General features: G+C 36.3%; 1 protein-coding gene across 1 annotated transcript; it reads left to right on the top strand.

The window, feature by feature from the left end:
- Nucleotides 1–18,379: 18,379 nt before the first annotated feature.
- Nucleotides 18,380–21,997, top strand: LOC131805345 (retinol-binding protein pinta-like). The gene is made up of 3 exons (XM_059128443.1): nt 18,380–18,735; nt 21,168–21,537; nt 21,599–21,997. Exons 1-3 carry the CDS (start codon nt 18,434–18,436, stop codon nt 21,860–21,862), a joined length of 936 nt encoding a protein of 311 aa, XP_058984426.1. The 5' UTR covers nt 18,380–18,433; the 3' UTR covers nt 21,863–21,997.
- Nucleotides 21,998–22,692: the final 695 nt, after the last annotated feature.

Here is a 22,692-nt window from a genome sequence, read left to right as displayed (position 1 = left end):
AATTTTAACTTTTTTTGGAAATGTGTACAAAATGGCATAAAGTTTGAAACAATTTGATTTGGAGTGAACTAGAGAAAAGATTCTGAAATTTCTTATTAGAAATTTATATGTTTTGAGATTTTGCGGTGGTTTGGAAATATGTCATATATTTGTGCGAAAAGTACTAAATGGTACTAAGTTGGGTTAAGGAATACAGGGTGAGATAAAAAAACTGCAAGAAAGTCAAGGCCATAATTTTTACATTTTTTTTATTTTTTATTGAATGAAAGTAAAAATGTCGGAAATACCATCAAATTTTAGAATAAGTTTAGATTTGTTCGAATTAGCTACCTTTCGCACGAATTATGGTCTTCAATTGGTCGAAACCGTCACACGCTGCTGGAATGTTTTCACACGAATGTTTTCTCATCGGAGAAAACCAAATTCGGCAGTTCACCACTTTCGGCCAAGCGAAGCAACTCTTTAGCTCTTTTGAGTCTAATTTCTTTCTGTTGCGGTGTAAGTTCTTGCACTTTTTGAAATTTCAATGGTTTTACCCCTAGCTCATTTTTCAATATTTGCCGAATGGAATATTGCGATACGTTCAGCTCACGAGACATTTTTCGCGGTTTTCGATCATGTCGTTTCTTTACTTTTCGAACCATTTATAAATGACAGCAGTCTTAAGTTGGTTGCAGTTTTTTCATCTCACCCCAAATTGGATAGATTTTTTGATATTCAACTGAATTCTTCCATTTAGTGAAACTCGGTCTGGTATATCTATTGCTAAAATAAATATTTTTTGATATAATTTTTATCGAAGCCACATAATGCACTTGTGACAAGTGTGACAACTCTAAAGTCATGATACGCAATCAAATAAGGTTCATAGTTGGTATGATTTTATGTGAAGTGTCATAAATTCCCAATAAAAACTTTTTGTTGTTGAAAGAGCTCTACTTAATACGCATAGTGGTGAAGGGTATCATATAATCGGCCTCGTCCGACTTTTGGCCTTTTAGTTTGAAATTTTAAAGGCTAGACTTATTCCAATTCCACACCAACTGTGACTAAAATTTTTCATTTCGCCGTTTTCGTGGTTTTGCCTGTACATTAATATGTTAGTCAGTCAGTCATTCATCACTTGGGTACCTTACACGTAGATCATATTGATACAAAGTACTCCCAGTACGCAGAATCTCTTATTTGAATAAATCAGTTCACGTTTTACACAGACATACCCTTGCATAGCAGAATTTTAAAATATTAAGACAAAAAATCCAATTTCGTTATATTCAGCCATCAACGGCAGCATTTCATCTATTTCACTTTACTTTCGAAATCACTTGCCGCTCCAACTCCCTTTCGGTTCTGGTGGTCACTTTTGATTGATAACGAATAACAGTAACCATGTTGGTAAATAAACTAGTGCTTTATTTTTCTTTCGTATTTTTATGCACGTTACCTAGCTGGTGCTACATCGCTTGTAATTTCCGCTTTTCCGCATCTTCATCTTCATTCTTGTCTTAATCTTAATCAACGTGCAATTGTTCCAACTTCGTGTTATTAGCTCGTTTAACATTGTTGGATGCAACAGTTAACAGCAAGTGTCCGCCACACCGGTCTGCCTGGTGTTTGTTCAGCTTCAGTTGGTTGCCGGTTGTTTGGAAATTTAATGAATTCATTTGTAGCGGTATGTTACTAACCATTACAAGATACCGCTTGGCCGCTGCCTCCTTAGTTGTTGCACATATCACATGTGGCAGTGCGATCTTAATTTAAAGATAATTAGTATCTTTTTTGTGGCACATTGTGAATAACGCAAGCAACACTTTCTTTGGAAGGTGTACGAACAAATTATACGTCGTTTTAACACTGTTACTAACTCAGCAAAAAATTGGGAGCAGTATGAATATTTATCTGTCTACCTACCTAATTATCTATTTATCGCCTTTATAATTATCTAACACTATTATCAACCCTCCACCATAAATAGTATGGTGAAAAAATAATTTTAGACCTAACGAAATACAGGGTGAGATGAAAAAACTGCAACCAACTTCAGACTGCTATCACCTCTAAGCCACTCGCCCGACAGCTGTTAAAATTATTCCAGTGACAGCTATTACATCGTTTACAATCGCACAAAAGCATTTTGGTGAGAATTTTTTTTTCCAGAAAAAAAATTTTTCGTGATGGAATTTAAGCGTGATAGTGTGATTCCATTATATTTGGCTGGAAAACTGCAAGTGGATATCGTTAGAGTACTCCAGCATTTAAATGTGAATAAATTTTTTGTGTCTCGTATCATCGCTCGTTGCCGTGATACTGGTAGCGTAGCCCGACGTCAAGGAAGTGGACGAAAGAAAACAGCAACATTAGCAGAAATGGTTCGAAAGTAAAGAAGCGACTTGATTGAAACCCGCGTCGCAGTGGCCGAAAAATGGCTCGTGAGCTGAACATCTCGCAATATTCCATTCCGCAAATGTTAAAAAATGAGCTCGGGGTAAAGCTATTGAAATGGAAAAAAGGGCAAAAACTTACACCGCAACAATAATTAAATAGAATCAAAAGAGCTAAAGAGTTGCTTAGCTTGGCCGAAAGTGGTGAACTGCCGAATTTGGGTTTCTCCGATGAGAAAACATTCGTTGCCCTGCAGTTTGTAAACAAATAAAATGATAGTGTTTACTTGCCAAAGAGGTCAGCTGAAAATGTGAACCTTCGGCTGGTCACCAGAACTCAAGCGCCGGCCATGGTGATGGTGTGGGCCGCAATGACAGCCGGTTGTCGCTCTCCGCTCGTTTTTATCGACCGTGGCGTCAGAATAAATGCCTTGGGCATGCAAACATTTTGGACGCAGACCTTGGACATTCTAACAGGACTCAGCACCATCGCACTCAGCATGAGATTCCTCGCTTCATTTCCAGCGCACAATGGCCACCAAAGTCTCCAGATACCTGTCCCTTGGACTATTATGTCTGGAGTATTTTGGAAGGCAAGGTTGGCACTAAAAAATATCAAAGTGTCGATCAGCTCAAGCAAGCGCTTCGCCGGGAATGGGCCAAGGTACCGCAGAGCAACATTCGGGCAACGTGTGATGGTTTGGCCGTTTGAAGGCCATAATTCGTGCCAAAGGTGACCCATTCGAACAAATCTAAACATATTCTAAAATTTTATGCTATTTCCGACATGTTTGCTTTCATTCAATAAAATTAAAAAAAAATGTGAAAATTAAGGCGTTTGACTTTGTTGCAGTTTTTTTTTGTCTCATCCTGTATTGAGGTGTGTAAAATTTTAAGAGAATTGTATGCTCATTTCGCTTTATATGAAGTTTTGATTCTTCAAAAATTTAACCATTTGTGGGGGGAGGTACCATAAGAAGTGATCTGATATCTACCATTTTCACAACAGATCTTGTGTTGATAGAAATTTTCAGATCTGCTGAATTTGAATAGAATCGGATGCTCATTTCGCGGATTATGACGTTTTGCTGATTCAAAACTTTGCCCAGCTGAGCCGGAAGAAGTGGACCTATATATCCAGTCTTCGCACCAGATCTAGTAATATAGGTTTGTGCGAAATTTGAAGACGATCGGAATTTTATTTCTCGTTTAAAAAGGGTTAAAAATACTCCAAATTGTGACCCTTTGCGCACCTGACGTAGCAACGATTGAAATATTAGGATTTGGAGCAAAATCAGGTTATGCTTCATCTTTCTGTGCAGTAAAATATTTTTTGATTATTTCGACCTTTTGTGGGGGAGGTACAAAAATATAACGATATATCGAGTTTGGATCAAATTAAATCAGACAGACGGACGGACGAACGGGCAACCCTATATCCACTCCAAATGTCCTGGGACCTAGAGTCTAAAACCATTATTCCGATCAGGCACGTTTTATGGCTAAAATGTTAAAAAATACTTGAAACCGAGGAATACGCCTATACATGCTACATATATCACATTTAAAATCTAACAAGTAAGCAACAGCTATAGTCGTGCGAGGCCGACCATGTGATACCCTACAACACTTCAATATGTTAGAAGTCCCTTTATGTCCAAATCTATTTTGGAAGATTTCGCTTTTGAAATTATGTCACGGAGCACTGACCAGATATTACCCTTAGCATTTTAAACAGGGATACACACTCCGTCGTGCTGTTAGTTGTTGTTGTTGTCCATCATCCAAAATGCTACAATCCTTCCCTGTCCTTAACTCTCTTCTTAAGCGTGTCGATTGGCTTCAATTGTGCGATCAGGAATTTTATTCTGTTTTTGGTCCATTTAAACACCCAAATATATTGCGGACATCTTTGAAAGCAATAGGCCTAGCCCTTCTGAGCCTAACCCTACCCTTGTGAAAATTTTCGTGAGGATCGGACGATAATTGCAGTCTGTATATAATATCTCCAACCTGTGTTGTAGGGTGAAAAATATTACAAAACAAATATTTCAATATTAAAAGTCAAATTGAAAAAATCGCATGCGATAAAAAATATGAAAAACAAGTAAGCAAAGGCTACAGTCGAGCGGGCCGACCGTTGAATATCCTACAACACTATAATAAACGATACAGTTTATATAGGCGAGATACTTGAAAGAATTCCACAAGATATTGTGACAAATTATAAAAGAAAACCATCAGGTTTCGTTCTCTAATTTTCGAATAAAAGCAACTTAAACTAATTAGCTCATTTCCAATTTATTGGTAGATGTTGCACGTAAATGGTCTTCCTAGATCTGGAACCAATATTTCTCAAAGACCTATAATCTCTCAGAAGTGGCAAAAGATAACCATTTATTATTGGTTTCTGACTGAAACGCATCTATATAAGATACAGACATTTGACTATTTTCTTCCACGAAATCAGCGTTAACGAAATAGTCAGAAGTGCGTCTTTCCTGCATTTGTGAATTCTCCAAAAAGTCACTGGAATGGACATTTTCGTATTTTGTCTACAAAAGTTGGCAAACTATTTCACACATTGAATATTTTTGGATGGCCATCCAAAACTGCTTGGCTTTTGCAATGTCCGGTAACACCAATTCAAATATGCGTGAGGATCGGGCGATAATTACGACCTGCTGACAATTTTGCAGTTTTTTCGTCCATTTAAACCCCTAAATATATGGCGATCATCTCCAAAAAGAGTAGGCTTCCATTTTGACCCTCATCTTATCCCCATGCCAAATTTCGTAAGGATCGGCCCATAAATGCGATCTGTATATGATATCCTGATATCCTAACTACTTAGTTTTGTTTGTTGTAGAAACATTACCAAATGTTTAATTCAAAATGAAAATATGCCAAAAATATGACAAAATTGAAAAAATTTTACAAAATCAATATTTTCATCTTTAGAGAGATATTTTTATGCGATTTTCTTAGACGTTTTATCTTTCCTGCCAGGAGGCCATTCTGAATTAATGAGAACTGTCGGAATCAGTTCAGCCGTTCTCGACATATAAGAGATCTTTCAAGCATATCTTCTTTGATAGACATATATATCGCACATATTTTGCTATATACCTGATTTGTTGGATGTTAACATCAATGCAAAGATCAGAAGTAACCCTGTCATGGCTTTGTGATTTCTCCGGGATTTAAAATATTGGCGGTTTAATGAAAAATTTCAATTTTTTTCAATACAAAAGATATGGTCTATTTTACCCGCTAAACATTATCCGATGACCACCCAAATTGGTAGGCTTCTGCCCAGCCCTAAGCTCTAGCCACATGCTAACTTCCGCTTTGATTGGTCTAAAATAGCGACCAGTAGAGCAACTGCAAAATCAGGATTTTTTTCAGTTTTTGGTCCATTTCAACCTCTAAATATTATGCAATCATCTCCAAAAGAAATGGGGTTCTATTCCGACCTTAGCCCCACCTCCATTCTAAATTTCGTTAAGATCGGATCACAATTGCGACCTGTAGATTGATTACAAATTAACATGGACAGACGGACGGACATACATAGCTAGATTGGCTCAGCTCGGCGAGATAGGAAGATCCATATATTCTTTCCTATGTGGGAAACCAATACTTCGAGGTGTTACATAATTTTTGGCCCAATCAAACTTATAATACCCCCAACACATAGTGTTGTAGGGTATAAAAATTAAATATTGGCAAGTATAGAGCAAAATATTTGAGGTCCTTTTGTATATGGCTTAAGGCTATATTTAATAGATCCTAAAAAATTGGCCAGGGATCCAAATATATTTATACCCTACACCACAAGGTGGTCAGGGTATTATGTCTTTGTGCATTTGTTTGTAACAGGCAGAAGGAAACGAGATAGACCCATAGTTCCTTTTGATGATCTGCATAGAATCACATTCTGAGTCGATTTATGCATGTCCGTCCGTCCGTCTGTCCGTCCGTCCGTGTGTCCATGTATTTTTGTAAACAAAGTACAGTTCGCATTTATTGCCCGATCCAGATGAAATTTTGCACAGTACATTTGTTTGGCCCAAGGACGAACCCTATTGAAATTGGAGATAATCGGTCAAAATTTAGATATAGTTCCCATATATATCTTCGTCCGATTTGCCTTTTATTGTGCACCAAGCGCGTAATATCAGCCCGAATTGTATGGAATTTTGCATATACACCCAAATTAGGTCTGAAAATATGTATGCCAAATTTGATCGAGATCGGTTCAGATATAGCTATAGCTCCCATATATATTGTTCATCCGATTTGGTATTTTTGTCCACCGCCGCCGTAATATGCACTCTGCAACAACAATATTTGGGGAAATATATCAAATACAGCTCAGAAATACATTTGCTAAATTTTATCGAGATCGGTTCAGATTTGGATATAGCTCCCATATATAACTTCGTCCGATTTACCTTTTATTGTGCACCAAAAGTCTAATATTTGTCCAAATGGGATGAAATTTGGCACTTACGACCGAATTTAGTCTAGAAGCTAGTATGTCAAATTTGGTGAAGATCGGTTCAGATATAGCTATAGCTCCCATATATACTGTTCATCCGATTTGTCATATTTGTTACCACAGTCGTAATATGCACTCCGTAACAACGATATTCAAGGAAATATATCAAATACAGCTCAGAAATATCTTTGCCAAATTTTATCGAGATCGGTTCCGATTTGGATATAGCTCCCACATATATATCTTTATCCGATTTCAAATTAATTGTGCACCAAATGGGTAATACAAGTCCGAATTTAAAAAATGCAAATGCTTCGGCATATTTAGCCCTTTGAACTTTAAATTATAATTATAATCATAGCTTGTATGATTGAATTCTGCCATAAAAACTTTTGATTGGTATGCGCCGCTCTACTAAATTAGCAAAGTGGTGTAGGGTATCATAAAGTCGGCCCCGACCGACTTTAAGACTTTCTTTATTGGTTTTGTATATGGTTAAGGCTATATTTAATGGATCCTAAAAAAATTTGGCCAGGGATCCAAACAATTTTTTTATAATTTTTTTAATATTAATACAGTTTTTAACATAATGAGAAGTGGTTGGTGCCACTTAATTTTAAGATGTGACACAAACACCGCTAGACTAGATATCGTATTAACATTTTTACCAATGGGTCTATGTGACTCGAAAATACTGTAATAAAATTCCATACCTCTAAAATGCGGCCACTTTTACCCCAATCTTGTGAAATGGCCGGTAGTAATCGAAGGCTATTACTTAGGACCACCCCAGAATACATCATGATGATATATTTCGTTATATTTTTTTATTCTATCCATAGTAACCAATTATTTATGAACAATTCAAATATACTTTATCTGTTGTTATTACTTTGCAACTCAGCACATTTATTCTGCTATAATTCTTCAACTATTAATATTTCACATCACTGATGAGTTTCGTGGAAAAAAAAACGCAACTACTTCAGTCAAGCGTAAAACTTGTTACACCTGTTTGAAGATGCTGTTGTTAGTTGTTGTTGTTGCTGTTTGTTACAAATTTCTATAAACGCCAACATCCACGCCGCATCAATTAATGCAATACCGTTTCAATGGAAACGTTTGTTTTTCTTTTCCACCAAAATGATTTGGACAACATTGCCATAGATCCCTACCGGCATTTAGTAACACCAAAGGTATGTGAAGCTGTAGTCGAGTTTTATTCCATTTTTTTGCTTTACTTTTATTTCTCTTTGTTTTTTTTTTCATTCATGATATCCGAAAAACATACGGCATGTTTACTTTCGCTTAAATAGTTTTACAGGAGTTTGAACGTTTGTCCACGAAGGTCCATGGGGAAAATGCTCACGATAGGTTGTTAGTGTCGGTAAACAATTCGCCGCTTTAGTTAAATTTAGTGCCGTCATTTGTTTTGTGACACACATTTGGCCATACCGCCAGCCATCCATTCATTCAAGTTATCCGTTAAATTGGTGTTATTTGTTTAACATTTTTTTTTTTGTTACATAAAAAATTAGCCGGAATTTGTTTTATGTTAAAACGGGCCTTGTTTACTTTATTCATTTGCTTTGTTTTTACATTGGAAATACATTTTTTAGTATTCGCTTGGAAAGCGAAACGGGTCCCATTTTCCGGAAGGTGAAAAGGGTCCCAATTTCCCTGCAATTCGCCCTACGGAAAATAGGTAAATTGCTAAAAATTGAAGATTTTAGTCATTGAATCACTGATTTTATAAAAAATTGCCCGTGAATTTGTAGATTTATTTTAAATGTGTTTCAAGGATACTCAAGTATAGTGGATTTGTTAAAAATCCTTTTAAGGGTTTATATAAATTATGGAGTATTTTTGAATATTTTTCAAGAATTTTTGGGAGCTGTGAAAAGACTTAGACCTATATAGGCAATGTTCTATAAAAGAATTACGAACTATAAATTTGGAATAATTCCGTCAAAAAATGTAACATAAATCATCAAAAATATCGAATATCTGGGGAACCGACATTGACAGGATAAATTTACTCCGAAATGGTAAAGATTCTCATTTTTTTGTCAGTTGGGCAAAACGAAATGATTTCGACGGTGTGTGATAATGCGGTGTAAGGGAGTTAATAAAATACCACAAACCTGCCAGGAAAAGTTATATGGGGACTATACGACCACTATTAAACTAACAAAGAGTAATGAGTCCATGTATTTCAAGTAGGGCTTTCTTCCAATCACGGATGGCTCTTGGTTTTATAGCTTTTATGGCCCCTTGACTATCTAGTTATAGTGTCTTTGATCTTGTTAGAAGATAAAAAGCAGTAAGTTCGGCCGGGCCGAACTTTGAATACCCTCCACGAATTTGGAAATTTTTAAAAAACAAAATTCTTAAAAAATTCTGTTAATTTTAAAAATTTCAAAATACCTAATGTAGCCGTTATATTGGGGTCCATACGACGTGGATCCAAAAAGGCATTGTTTGTCGGTAAGCCATTACCATATTTAAATTCGAAACTTGAAATAAACGGTGAATAATGTAGCTAAAATCATTAAAATATAGGGAGGTACCGTTATATCGGAGCTGTGCGAAGACCTGGACCAGCATAGACAATTTTCTGTCACGGGCTGTAGCATCCATAACGAACTTCAAATACGACATCTCAAACAATTTCTGTGGGTATTGTACCTAATATCATCAAAATACCGAATATAGGGAGGTACTGATATATGGGGCCTATACGGAGACCTGGACCTACGTAGACAATTTTCTGTTAGAGACTGTAGTTCCCATTATGAACTATAAATACGTAATTTTCTAGTACGTAATTCCGGTGAATATAACGGTACCTCCCAATATTCGGTATTTTGATGATTTTAGCGTCATCAAAATACCGAATATCGGGAGGTACCGTTATAGGGGGGCTATACGAAGACGTGGACCTACACAGATTATTTTCTGTCTTAGGCTGTAGCATATATTACGAAATTCAAATGCCAAATTTGAAACAATTCCGGTGAATAATGTCGCTAAATCATCAAAATACCGAATATCGGGAGGTAACGTTATATGGGGGCTATATGATAACTTGGACCTACATGACCTATTTACAAACTTAACCTGCCTACTGGCAAAATATACATGTGTGCAAAATTTTAGCCTTCTATCTCAATTTGTTCGAAAGATAGCGTGATTACAACAGACAGACAGACAGACAGACGGACATACCTAAATCGCCTTAGAATTTTACGCTGATCGAGAATATATATACTTTGTTGGGTCTGACATGAGTATTTCGAGGAGTTACAAACGGAATGACAAAATTAATATACCCTCCATAGTATGGTGGAGGGTATAAAAATAGTGACTGGAAGTTGGTCGAAACTTTCTTTAATCACCTAAAGCCAAAGCAGGGGTGAGAGAACTACTCTCTGCGGTATCTCTCTGCTAATGGAACTGTCTCTCTCTCAAGCTCCAATTGATTATTTTACTTTTCAGTATTCCATCAATCCATACAATCAGGATAGAGGAAAAACCAGAGGCATATGGAGCATTATGGATCTGCTCCAGTGTCACATTGTTAAAAGCCTCCTCTTAACAGATGCAAAGGCAAAGTTGGGTTTTCCATATGTTTCTCAATGTATCCGATATCTTCTTGTAGGGCTGTCTACACTGACCGACCCAATATATATTTCAGTAAAATGTTATTCACCTACTTCTATTTATTCGGAAGCCTGCATATGGCCTTCTAACGGCCAATGAAACCGTCATACGCTGCCCGAATATTGCTCTGCGGTATTTTGTCCCATTCCCGACGAAGCGCTTGCTTGAGGTGATCGACCCTTTGGTATTTTTTAGTGCCAACCTTGCTTTCCAAAATACTACAGACACAATAGTCCAACGGATTGGTATCCGCAGATTTTGGTGGCCATTGTGCACTGGAAATGAAGCGAGGAACCTCATTTTGTAACCATTCATGGGTGGCGCGTGCTGATTGCGATGAGTGCTAAGTCCTGTTCGAATGTCCAAGGTCTGCGGACTAAATGTTTGCATGCCCAAGGCTTGAATACACCCACCAGAATACTTTGATGCCACAGTCGATTAATATGAGCGGAGAGCGACCATCGGCTGTTATGGCGGCCCACACCATCACCATGGCCGGCGCTTGAGTTCTGATGGCCAACCGAAGGTGCATATTTTCAGCTGACCTCTTTGGCAAGTAAACACGATCATTTTGTTTGTTTACAAACTGCTGGACAACGAATGTTTTCTCATCGGAGAAAACCAAATTCGGCAGTTCATCACTTTCGGCCAAACGAAGCAACTCTTTAGCTATTTTGAGTCTATTTTTTTCTGATGCGGTGTAAGTTTTTGCATTTTTTTGAATTTCAATGGCTTTATCCCGACCTCATTTTTCAATATTTGCCGAATGAAATATTGCGACATTTTCAGCTCACGAGCCATTTTTCGGCCAATGCGATGCGGGCTTCGATCAAGTCACTTCTTTACTTTTCGAACCATTTCTGCTAATGTTGCTGTTTTTTTCCGTCCACTTCCTTGACGTCGGGCTACGCTAGCAGTATCACGGTAACGAGCGATGGTACGAGACACAAAAGATTTATTAAAATTTAAATGCTGGAGTGCTTCAACGATAGCAACTTGTGGTTTTCTAGCCAAATATAAAGAAATCAAACTATCCTGCTTGAATTCCATCACGAATAATTTTTTTTTCTGGAAAATTCTCACCAAAATGCTTTTGTACGCTTGTAAACAATATAAGGAGCTGTCATTGGAATAATTTTAACAGCTGTCGGACGAATGGCTTAGAAATGACAGCAGTCTGTACAATACATTTTAGTACCGTTCTTACACTTGTAGCGCGCATTTCCAAAAATCCTTTGGTTCATTCCATCAGTGGTCTTCATTTAAAATTTAACGGGTCCTGCTACCTCAAATTAAAAGGGTACCATGTATAGTACCTATCAAAACTTTTCGTACCATTCTAATACGGATTTCCAAAAACCCAGTCCTATCTGATCCTTTCGGACCAAGAGTGACCCTCACCCAAAATTTGCACAAAACAATTGCAATTGCAAGCCGATTTAAAATTCAACTCAATTATACAATCCTGGTAGAGAATTCAAGTTCTATGAATATATGGAGTTAGAAAATGATATTCTGTTTTACATTTTTCAATTCACATTGCTTTCCTTTATTAAAGTTTTAATTTTCGATATTCAAAGTACGAAACTTGGGCCCCTTGTACAAAATATTTAAAATGTCACATCCTCTTTTCCATTTCATAATTGCCCATAAACTTCATTTTGACAATATCAAACAAAATTTGCAGTCATTGATAACAAACATTCCAATTTACCCGGCTCATACAATGGCTAAAAATTGTCCAATCCATCATGTTTCTCATCCTCCTTCATTGGTATAGAGGTTGCGGTAATTTTCTTTTTTTTTTTGAATTTTTGCAGTTAATTTGAAAAACAAAATCGTTAACAAAACTCGTTTTCCATTTCATTGGGTTAACGCTGCTGCTTCCATGAAAGTGGGTTTTTGTGCAGGCCAGTCTGCAACACTTACCTTCAGAAAAAAAAAAAACAAAAAAAGTTTGAACACATACTCAAAATCTCATACTAGATATACTATCTGCAGTCAATGCAGGTCCATCCAAGCATTTCTTCCCCCTATTGCTTCCCCAAATTGATTATGTGATTACTATGAGAAAAAAGTATGTCACGCTACTGCTGTTGTTGTAGTTATTGTTGTTGATGCCAAATATTTCCTATTTGCTTAACCTGTCCTGTTAGCTGTGTGTCAACACAAACAACTGTCTGCATGTGTGGATGTAGGTAGACGGAATTTTCACTTTTCACCAATTAATGCCAACGCACACATACACTTACTCACGTACATATACCATTCTCTGGAATACCGACATTGCCACTTGATTTCATTCATAAATGAAAGAAGTGAAGGCAGGTTTGATGTACATACATATATAGTAGATATGTAGCTGTTAGTTTTGCGTGTATCCAACGATATTCGTTTGCCGTATCTTCAGTGCTTCGTTAAATACTTCCCAATTGTTGTTGTCGTTGTTGTTGCTGTGGTAGTCGCTTGTTGTGGCTGTTGCTCGAAGCTGTCCAATTCCATTGCGTTGAAATATTTCATTAGACGGCTTGTCTTTTGTACCGTGTTACACCTTGTCAAATGTCTTTTGGGGGATTTTAATTAATTAACACCAACAGATCAAATGATGTAATTTTCGGCTAATCAAAGATACTGTCAATCGATGAAAGTTTAGCAATAAATGTAGGGATAGCATGTAGGCATGTATCTTATAGCTAGGAAATATAAGGAAAAATTTAAACGCTAAAGGAACCAACACGAGGAATATACAATGAAGCGTGAAAAATATTGCAAATTTATTGAACATTTTTGCATCCAAAATGGTAGCGACATTTCGAAAAGGCGAGAACAGGTGTCATTTTCAAGAAGGAAATTTCAACACGGTGGGGTTGGACAGAAGGCAAAAATAAAATAATTTTGTCAAAAATATATCATGTTCGAAAATTATCAAAAAATTGCATATTTCACATAAGTCTAAGGGAGTGTTTCAAAAATGTACACTATATCTCCCCTAAAAAACACGAAATTTTAAGTAACAAATACTTTCCCCAATTGGTAATGAATTACCGATTTTCCTCATGCTCGGATCATTCCAATATTTTTGGTAATAATAGATATGATGCGAATATGGGTTTATTCCTTGTGGTACCTCCCATAGAATAATTAAAAATATTAAATAAGTGAAAAGCAGTAAGTTCGGCCGGGCTGAACTTTGAATACCCCCCACCAATTGGAAGAAATTTGCATTCTTTTTAAATAATTCCGTTGAGAAATGGATATCATAACCAATAAGGAAAGCAAGCAATAACCGTAACTTCGGATGATACATTTTCTATATAAAAATCTGAAAATTTTGACAGAGGTATTTTCGAGCAGTATCTGTTGCCCGGTATCAAAAACATTGTTGTGGAGTTCAAATCGGATGAAACATATATATGACAGATATAGCTACATCTAACCCGATTTTTACCAAAAATTGAAGCACTTGCTGAAATCGGATAAAGACATATATGGGAGCTAAATCCCAATCTGAAACGATCTTGAAAAAATTTTACCTCAGCTGTATCTGAAATCTCAGCTGTATCTGAAATCTGTACCAAAGATTATTACTGTGGGGTGCATATTAAGCACGTGAGAGACTTAAATCCCCAAATCGGATGAAACATATATATGGGAGCTACAGCTATATCTGAACCGATTTTTTAAATGTACTTGCTTCTGGACTGAACTCGGTCGAATGAGCCAAAATACAGTTCATTTGGACAGATATTGGCCATTTGGTGCACAATTAACCCGAAATCGGTTGAACATATATATAGGAGCTATATAAAAATTTCAACCGATTCTCATCTATTACAATAGGGCTCGTCCTTGGGCTAAACAATAATTATTTGGAAAATTTCATCTCAATCGGATAATAAATACGACCTGCATTTTGTTCACAAAATACATGATCAGACGGACTGACATGCATAAATCAACTCAGAAAGTTTGGGGCTGTAGGAAGACGTGGAATTATATTGTTGTGGAAATTGTTGCCATAGGCCTTACGATATTCAAAGAGCAAACTTGAAACAATTTGAAAATACCGAATATACGTGTGAGATAAAAAAACTGGCATAATTTTTACATTTTTTTATTTTATTGAATTTAAGCAAAGGATGTCGGAAATAGCATCAAATTTTAGAATAAGTTTAGATTTTTTCGAATTGGTCACCTTTGGCACGAATTATGGCCTTCAAACGGCCTATGAAACCGTCACACGCTGTCCAAATGTTGCTTTGCGGTATTTGGCTCATTCCCGGCGAAGCGCTTGCTTGAGGTGATCGACACTTTGGTATTTTTTAGTGATAATCTTGCTTTCCAAAATACTCCAGACACAATAGTCCAACGGATTGGTATGCGGAGATTTTGGTGGCCATTGGGCGCTGGAAATGAAGCGAGTAACCTCATTTTATAACTATTCTTGGGTGGCGCGTGCCGGATGAGATTATGCTGAGTCCTGTTGGAATGTCCAAGGTCTATATGAAATATGTGACAATTTGAAATATGCTTGAGGTTCCAGATATAGTAAACCGCTGTATTCCACTTCATCTAATACTAAAAAATATTGGGTGCAAATTTAATTGAAAATCTAACATTTATTTCCAATTTTATGCGAATAGGTGTTAATCAAAATTTTAACCTGTTGTAAATAAGGAACCAGAAGGAGTTCACATCAGATCTCTGGTGAGATAAATATTTACATACTTCAAGAATATCTGACTTGTTTCACAAGTTATGTTAGATAAAGCTACTGACAATTGTGACCCCTTTATGGGGAGGTACCAGAAAGAGTGGACTGATATATCCCATTTGCAATAGGATGTGTCGAGTTGGAAAGGACCCAGATGCTCATTTCGCTCTTTATGAGTTTCATAATTTTTCAAAATTTGGACAAGTTGTGGGGAAGGTGTTGCTTCGTTCTATTCGTTCTTCTTACGAGATCTTGTGTGGGTAATTTGAAGTAAAAATATTGGGATGTGTATAATTTGAAGAGAATCGAAAGCTTATTTCGCATTTTATTCAAAATTTGGCCCTTTGTAGGAGAGGTACAAGAAGGAGTGATCCGATATATTCCATCGTAACAGCAGAACTTGTGTTAGTAGAAATATTGAGATGTACTGGGTTAGAATGTGATCGGATGATCATTTCGCTTTTTATGAGCTTCATGGTTATTCAAAATTTTGACCCGTTGTGGGTCAGGTAGCAGAAGGAGTGGTCCGATATATTCTATATTCACACATGATCATAAGTTGATAGAAATATTGGAATTGGAATTTGAAGAGAATCAGATGTTTATTTTAGTTAGAGTTATAATTATTAGAGTTATAATTATTCAAAATTTTTATCCTTTGTGGGGAGGTATATGATGGAGTGGACCGAATGAAAATTCGTCCAAATTGGCCAAGGATTCCGTTATTTCGATGAGGCACGTTTTGCCCGTATAAAATTATTTATACCCTCTGCAGCGCTATACGACAAATATATTTTTGATCTGTGACTCTAAATTTCACAATTTTCTACTACTTAATCTTTTTATTAACTTATTAATTAAATTATATTATTATTAAAAATTAAAAACGCATAGGGAGTGCCCAATAAATGATATATATATATAAACATATAAAAAAGTTGTAAGTCCGGCTGGGCCGATCTTTAAATACCCTCCACTATTTGGAACGATTTTGGCAATTTTCCAAAAATTAAATCCGTTAAAAATTCTGTTAAAATCTTAAAACCAGTCAAGAAAGTCTTAAAGTTGGGCGGTCCGACTTTATGATACCCTACACCACTTTGCTAATTAAGTTGAGCTCCACATAACAATTAAAAGTTTTTATGGAATTCTCAATCATACACTATAATTATAATTTAAAGTTCAAAAGACTTAATATGACGAAGCATTTGTATCTTTAAAATTCGGACTTGTATTGCCCATTTGATATATATGGGAGCCATATCCAAATCTGAACCGATCTTGATAAAATTTGGCAAAGACATTTCTGAGCTGTATTTGATATATTTCCCTGAATATCGTTGTAGCGGAGTGCATATTACGGCTGTGGGTAACAAATATAACAAATAAGATGAACAATATATATGGGAGCTATAGCTACATCTGAACCGATCTTCACCAAATTTGACATACTAGCTTCTTGATTCAATTCGGTCGTAAGTGCCAAATTTCATGCCATTTGGGCAAATATTTGGTGCACAATAAAAGGTAAATCGGACGAAGTTATATATGGGAGATATATCCAAATCTGAACCGATCTCGATAAAATTTAGCAAAGGTATTTCTGAGCTGTATTTGATATATTTTTCCCTATAGCTATATCTGAACCGATTTCGATCAAATTTGGCATACTTTTTTCAGGCCTAATTTTGTTGTATGTGCAAAATTCCATGCTATTCGGGCTGATATTACACGTTTGGTGCACAATAAAAGGCAAATCGGACGAAGATATATATGGGAGCTATATCTAAATTTTTACCGATTATTTCCAATTTCAATAGGATTCGTCCTTGGGCCAAACAAATGATTTGTGCAAAATTTCATCTGGATCGGGTAATAAATGCGAACTGTACTTTGTTTACAAAAATTCATGGACAGACGGACGGACGGACATGCATAAATCGACTCAGAATACGATTCTATGCAGATCATCAAAAGGAACTATGGGTCTATCTCGTTTCCTTTTGCCTGATACAAACAAATGCACAAAGACATAATACCCTGACCACCTTGTGGTGTAGGGTATAAATACCGAATGTAGCCGTTATATTATTATACGACGACGTGGACCTGAATAGGCAACTTTTGTCATAAACCATTACAATATTCAAATGCGAAACTTGAATAAAAAAATTCGGTGAATAATATTTCTTCAAAATTCCGAATATAGGCAATGATCATTATATTGGGGACGTGGGCCTGCACAAACAATTTTCTGTCATTACGAACTTCAAACACCAAATTTAAAAAAAAAATCTGGTGAATAATGTCTCTAAAATCATCAAAATACCGAATATCGGGAGGTACCGTTATATGGGGGCTATACGAATACTCGGACCTGCACAGACAATTTTCAGTCATAGGCTGTAGTACCCATTGCGAACTTCAAATACCAAACTTGAAACATTTCCGGCGAGTGATGTCGCTTAAATCACCAAAATACGGAAAAAAGGGAGGTGCCATTTTATGGGGTCTATACCAAAACGTGGATCTACATCATCCATATTCAATACCAAAAGTCCTGCAGACAGAATACACACTCGAGTAAAATGTTATCTACCTACTTCATTTCGTTCGGATGCTAGAGTGATTTCCACAGACGGATAGTCGGACGGACATCGCTAAACCGACATAGAATTTTATGCTGATCAATAATATATACACTTTATGGAGTCTAAAATGTATATTTCGAGGTGTTACAAACGGAGTGACAAACTTAATATACCCTGCATACATGGAGGGAGGGTATAATTCTGAAAGTTCAATAGCTACAATTCCGAATCAACGTGCAAGGCATGTTTCTATACTCTCCAATAATATCGAGTGATTCTAAGGGTACTAAAATTGGCCCATGTGTTTTTATCAAAGTTTTGCTAGAATTTAGATATTTTGCAATTCTACACAATGTATGGAAACAAAGGTCTAATAAATCTATTAGCACAATAAAGGACTTTAATGTAAACGTAGCTTTCATTAGCTATGGTTCAAAATCCATCAACACCCTAACTCGTTTGCCATTTTATTACATTAATAAAAATCAAGACGATTGCCAATCAAATAACAATTCTACAATAAAGTTCGCACATTTTGCAATACATCAATCAGTATCAATTCCCAGTTTATTCAATAAACATGCCAGACATTAGACCGCTGCCGGAGGAGTTGCAAAAAATTGCAATCAATGAATTGGGAGAAGTTCCGGAAAGAATTGCCGAGGATTTAGATGCTCTCAAGGAATGGATATTGCAACAGCCACACTTGAAGGCCTGCATGGAAGATCAATTTCTGGTGCAATTTCTTCGTGGCAGTAAATTCAGTTTTGAAAAGGCCAAGAAAAAACTGAATAACTTTTATGGGATTTCTACGAAATGCCTACATCTGCGACGTGTGGATGATGTAGATGATCTGACATTTCGTAAAATCCACAGAACTCGGTAAGTTGGAAATATACATCGGCAAATATTCTCATTAGCGTAAAATATTACGGTACATAAAAATATATACCATAATCTTGTGATTGGTTCCTGGAAGGATATTTTGACTTCTGTTGTGATTATACGAATTTTTGACCCTTTATGGAATAGGTTCCGAAGGAATGGGCCGATATTGTCAATTTCGAATCGGATCTAACAAAATATGTTATAAATATTGCGATGTGCCTGGTTTCGACTATATTGGTTACTTCGTTAATTTTATATACTTTTTAGAAAATTTTAAAATGTACGTGAGGTATCAGATATAGTCGACCGAAGTATTCCGAAGTAAATTCGAAGCAATATATATACTGGACCTAGGTTTATCAAATGGTAAAATTCGTTTGAATATGAAAAAAACGATTCAATTTGCACAGATATTACAGATATGGTGACGAATAACCATAAAATCGAATGAAGATGTATATCGAAGCTAGACAAAATTCTGAACCGATCTCGATAAAATTTGGCGGAGGTACTCTCGAGCTGTACCTGATGTCCGGTATCAAATGTCATTGTTCCAAATCGGATGAAACATGTATATGGGAGCTAGAGCTATATCTAAACCGATGCATGTACTTGCTTCTAGACTGAATTCGGTCGGATGTGTCAAAATTCAGGTCATTTGGACAGATATTGACCATTTGGTACACAATTAACACGAAATCGGTTGAAGATATACCTGGATATACCTACATCTAAATTTGAACCGATTCTTAGCAAACTTTATTACAGACCTTGTGTTGATGGAAATATTGAGATACACGAAGTCTGAATGGAATCGGATGTTAATTTCGCGTTTCATTCAAAATTTAGTAACCTTATGTGGGGGAGGTACCAGAAGGAGTGGGCCGATATATTCCATCTTCATAGCAGATCTTTTCTTAGTAGAAATAATGGGTTGTTTGAAATAATAAGACAACCGGGTGCTTTTTCGAATTTTATAACCGTTTTGGTTGTTCAAAACTTCGACCCATTGTGGGGGAGGTACCAGAAGAAATTCTCCGATATTAACCATCTTTATAGCAGATCTTGTGTTGATGGAAACACTGAGATGTGCCAAGTTTGAATAGGATCGGATGTTAATTGAGCTTCATGGATATTCAAAATTCTGAACCTTATGTGGGGGAGGTATCGGAAAGAGTAGGCCGATATATTCTATCTTCACAGCAGATCTTGTCTTAGTAGAAATAATGGGATGTGTGAAATATGAAGAGAACCGGGTGCTTATTTCGGATTTTATAACCGTTTTGGTATTCAAAACCATGACCCTTTGTGGGGGAGGTACCAAAAGGAATGATCCAATCTTTACCACCTTTATAACAGATCTTGTATTGATTGAAATATTAAAATGTACAAGGTCTGAATGGAATCGGATGTAAATTTCGCGTTTTATGAACTTCATAGATATTCAATGTGTTGACCCTTTGTGGGGGAAATACCAGAAAGAGTGGACCGATATATACCATCTTCACAGCAGATCTTGTGCTAGTACCAATAATGGAATAGGTAAAAAATGAAGAGAACCGGAAGTTTATTTCGGATTTTATAATATTTTTGGTTATTTGAAACTTTGACCTTTTGTGGGGGAGGTACTAGAGGAAGGGTTCGATCAGTACCATCTTCACAACAGATCGAGTGTTGATAGAAATATTGACATGTGACAAGTCTGAAAGGAATCGTATGTTAAGTTTGCATTTTATAACCTTAAAAATATTCAAAACTTTATCCCCTTGAGGGGGTGGTACCAAAAGAAGTGGACCAATATATCCCATATTCACACCAGACCTTGGGTTAATTAGGATATTGTGATGTATGTCATTTGAATACTACCGGACTCTTACATCACATTATATACGTGCTATAATTATTCAAAATATTAATCATTTGTGGGGAAGGAGTGGACCGATATTGTCAATTTTCGCACATGATCTAGCACTGGTGCCAATATTAGGATTTTCAAAGTTGGAGCAAAATCGGATTATTGTTTTTCTTTCCGTGTAGTAAAGTATTTTTTTTTTTTTTGAAATTTCGAGGAGTGGGGCGATATTACCCACCTCCGAACTCGATCTAAGTTTGATAATAATATTGCGATGTACCATGATTGGACCGAATCGAACACTCCCTTCGAGAGTTGTCGTGCGAACCAGTCAGACAGACAGACGGATCGACTTCAAATGTCCTAAAACGGATTTGGTCCAAATAAACCTAGGATCTAAAACCGTTATTTCGACGATTCACGTTTTTGTCGCATCAAATGATATATGCCCTCTCTAGCCATATTAGGGTATAAAAATAAGCAAAATCTAAAAACAAGAAGTCGACTTTCGATTTATTATTTTCTATTTATATATGCATTTACTTAGTTAAAAACTTTTTTTTGTACATTCCAGATGCTTATCTATCCTGCCGACACCACTGCACGGAAACGGTCCGCGCATAGTAATTGAGCAAAACAATTTTGGACCCAACGATTTTTCAAGCATCGATGTTTCTCGTTACGTTTGGACAATAGCTGAAATTCTGTTACAGAGCGATCCATATGCCTGCATTCAGGGTTTGGTGATTGTCACCGATCTGTCCAAGGTTAGCCTACAACATTTGCCAATGCTTTCGCCAAAAATGATACTGGAAGTAATGCAGTTCTGTGAAAAGGCATATCCGCTGCGCATCAAAATGGCCTTCTTTTTAAATGGTCCACCTTTCGTACAGACGCTACTCAATTTGATATTATCATGCGCACCGGAAAAGTTTCGAAAGCGGGTAAGTTTTGTTTGTAATGCCTTGAGAAAGGGATATCTATTTATCGTTCTCTTTCTTTTAGATACACATATCTGATAGCGACAATTTCGATAAATTCGGCGATATTTTTCCGAAAAAATATTTGCCACAAGATTATGGCGGCGAAAATTCGTCAGTGGAAAATATTTGCCTTGAATATGAAAAAGTCATCGATGATCATCGAGAGTATTTCAAGCGCAACGCTGAGTGTGGATCTGATGAAAAATTGAGAATGGAAGAAGGAGACTATACGGAAAAAAGTGAATTTGGTATTGGAGGATCGTTTAGAAAAATGAATGTTGATTAAATCAGAGTCAAGAAGTTGCGAACTTTAGCTTTATGATAATTGCGGAATTTTATGGATAATATGGATATGAAAATACATTATTAAACGAGTAAAGAAAGTCCTAAAGTCGGGGAGGGCCGACTTTATGATACCCTACACCACTTTTCTTATTTAGTAGAGCTCCACATAATAAGTAAAAGTTTTTATGGGAGATTTCAATCATACACGCCGTGATTATAATTATAATTTAAAGTTCAAAGAAAATATGCCGAAGCATTTGTATCTTTTAAATTCGGACTTGTATTACCATTTGGTGCAAAAATAATTTGAAATCAAAAAAAGATATATATGGGAGCTATATCCAAATCGGAACCGATCTCGATAAAATTTGGCAAAGATATTTCTGAGCTGTATTTAATATATATTTCCTTGAATATCGTTGTTACGGAGTGCATATTACGGCTGTGGGTAACAAATATGACAAATCGGATGAACAATATATATGGCAGCTATAGCTATATCTGAACCGATCTTCACCAAATTTGACATACTAGCTTCTAGACTCAATTCGGTCGTAAGTGCCAAATTTCATCCAATTTGGACAAATATTAGAAGTTTGGTGTACAATAAAAGTAAATCGGACGAAGTTATATATGGGAGCTATATCCAAATCTGAACCGACCTCGATAAAATTTAGCAAACGTATTTCTGAGATGTATTTGATATATTTTCCCAAATATTGTTGTTACAGAGTGCATATAACGGCTGCGGAGGACAAAAATAACAAATCGGATGAACAATATATATGGGAGCTATAGCTATATCTAAACCGATTTCGATCAAATTTGGCA

This window comes from Musca domestica, unplaced genomic scaffold, assembly GCF_030504385.1.
Source record: "Musca domestica strain aabys unplaced genomic scaffold, Musca_domestica.polishedcontigs.V.1.1 50, whole genome shotgun sequence".
NCBI lineage: Eukaryota > Metazoa > Arthropoda > Insecta > Diptera > Muscidae > Musca > Musca domestica.
Note: the sequence above shows the minus strand (reverse complement) of the source record. Positions and strands in the feature narration are given on the sequence as shown.

Excerpts from the sequence above, each read along its gene's own strand:
- LOC131805345 (XM_059128443.1), top strand. The coding sequence starts at position 18,434 with ATGCCAGACATTAGACCGCTGCCGGAGGAGTTGCAAAAAATTGCAATC. Across the intron at positions 18,736-21,167 it reads CGTAAAATCCACAGAACTCG|ATGCTTATCTATCCTGCCGA; the intron begins GTAAGTTGGAAA and ends TGTACATTCCAG. Across the intron at positions 21,538-21,598 it reads CGGAAAAGTTTCGAAAGCGG|ATACACATATCTGATAGCGA; the intron begins GTAAGTTTTGTT and ends TCTTTCTTTTAG.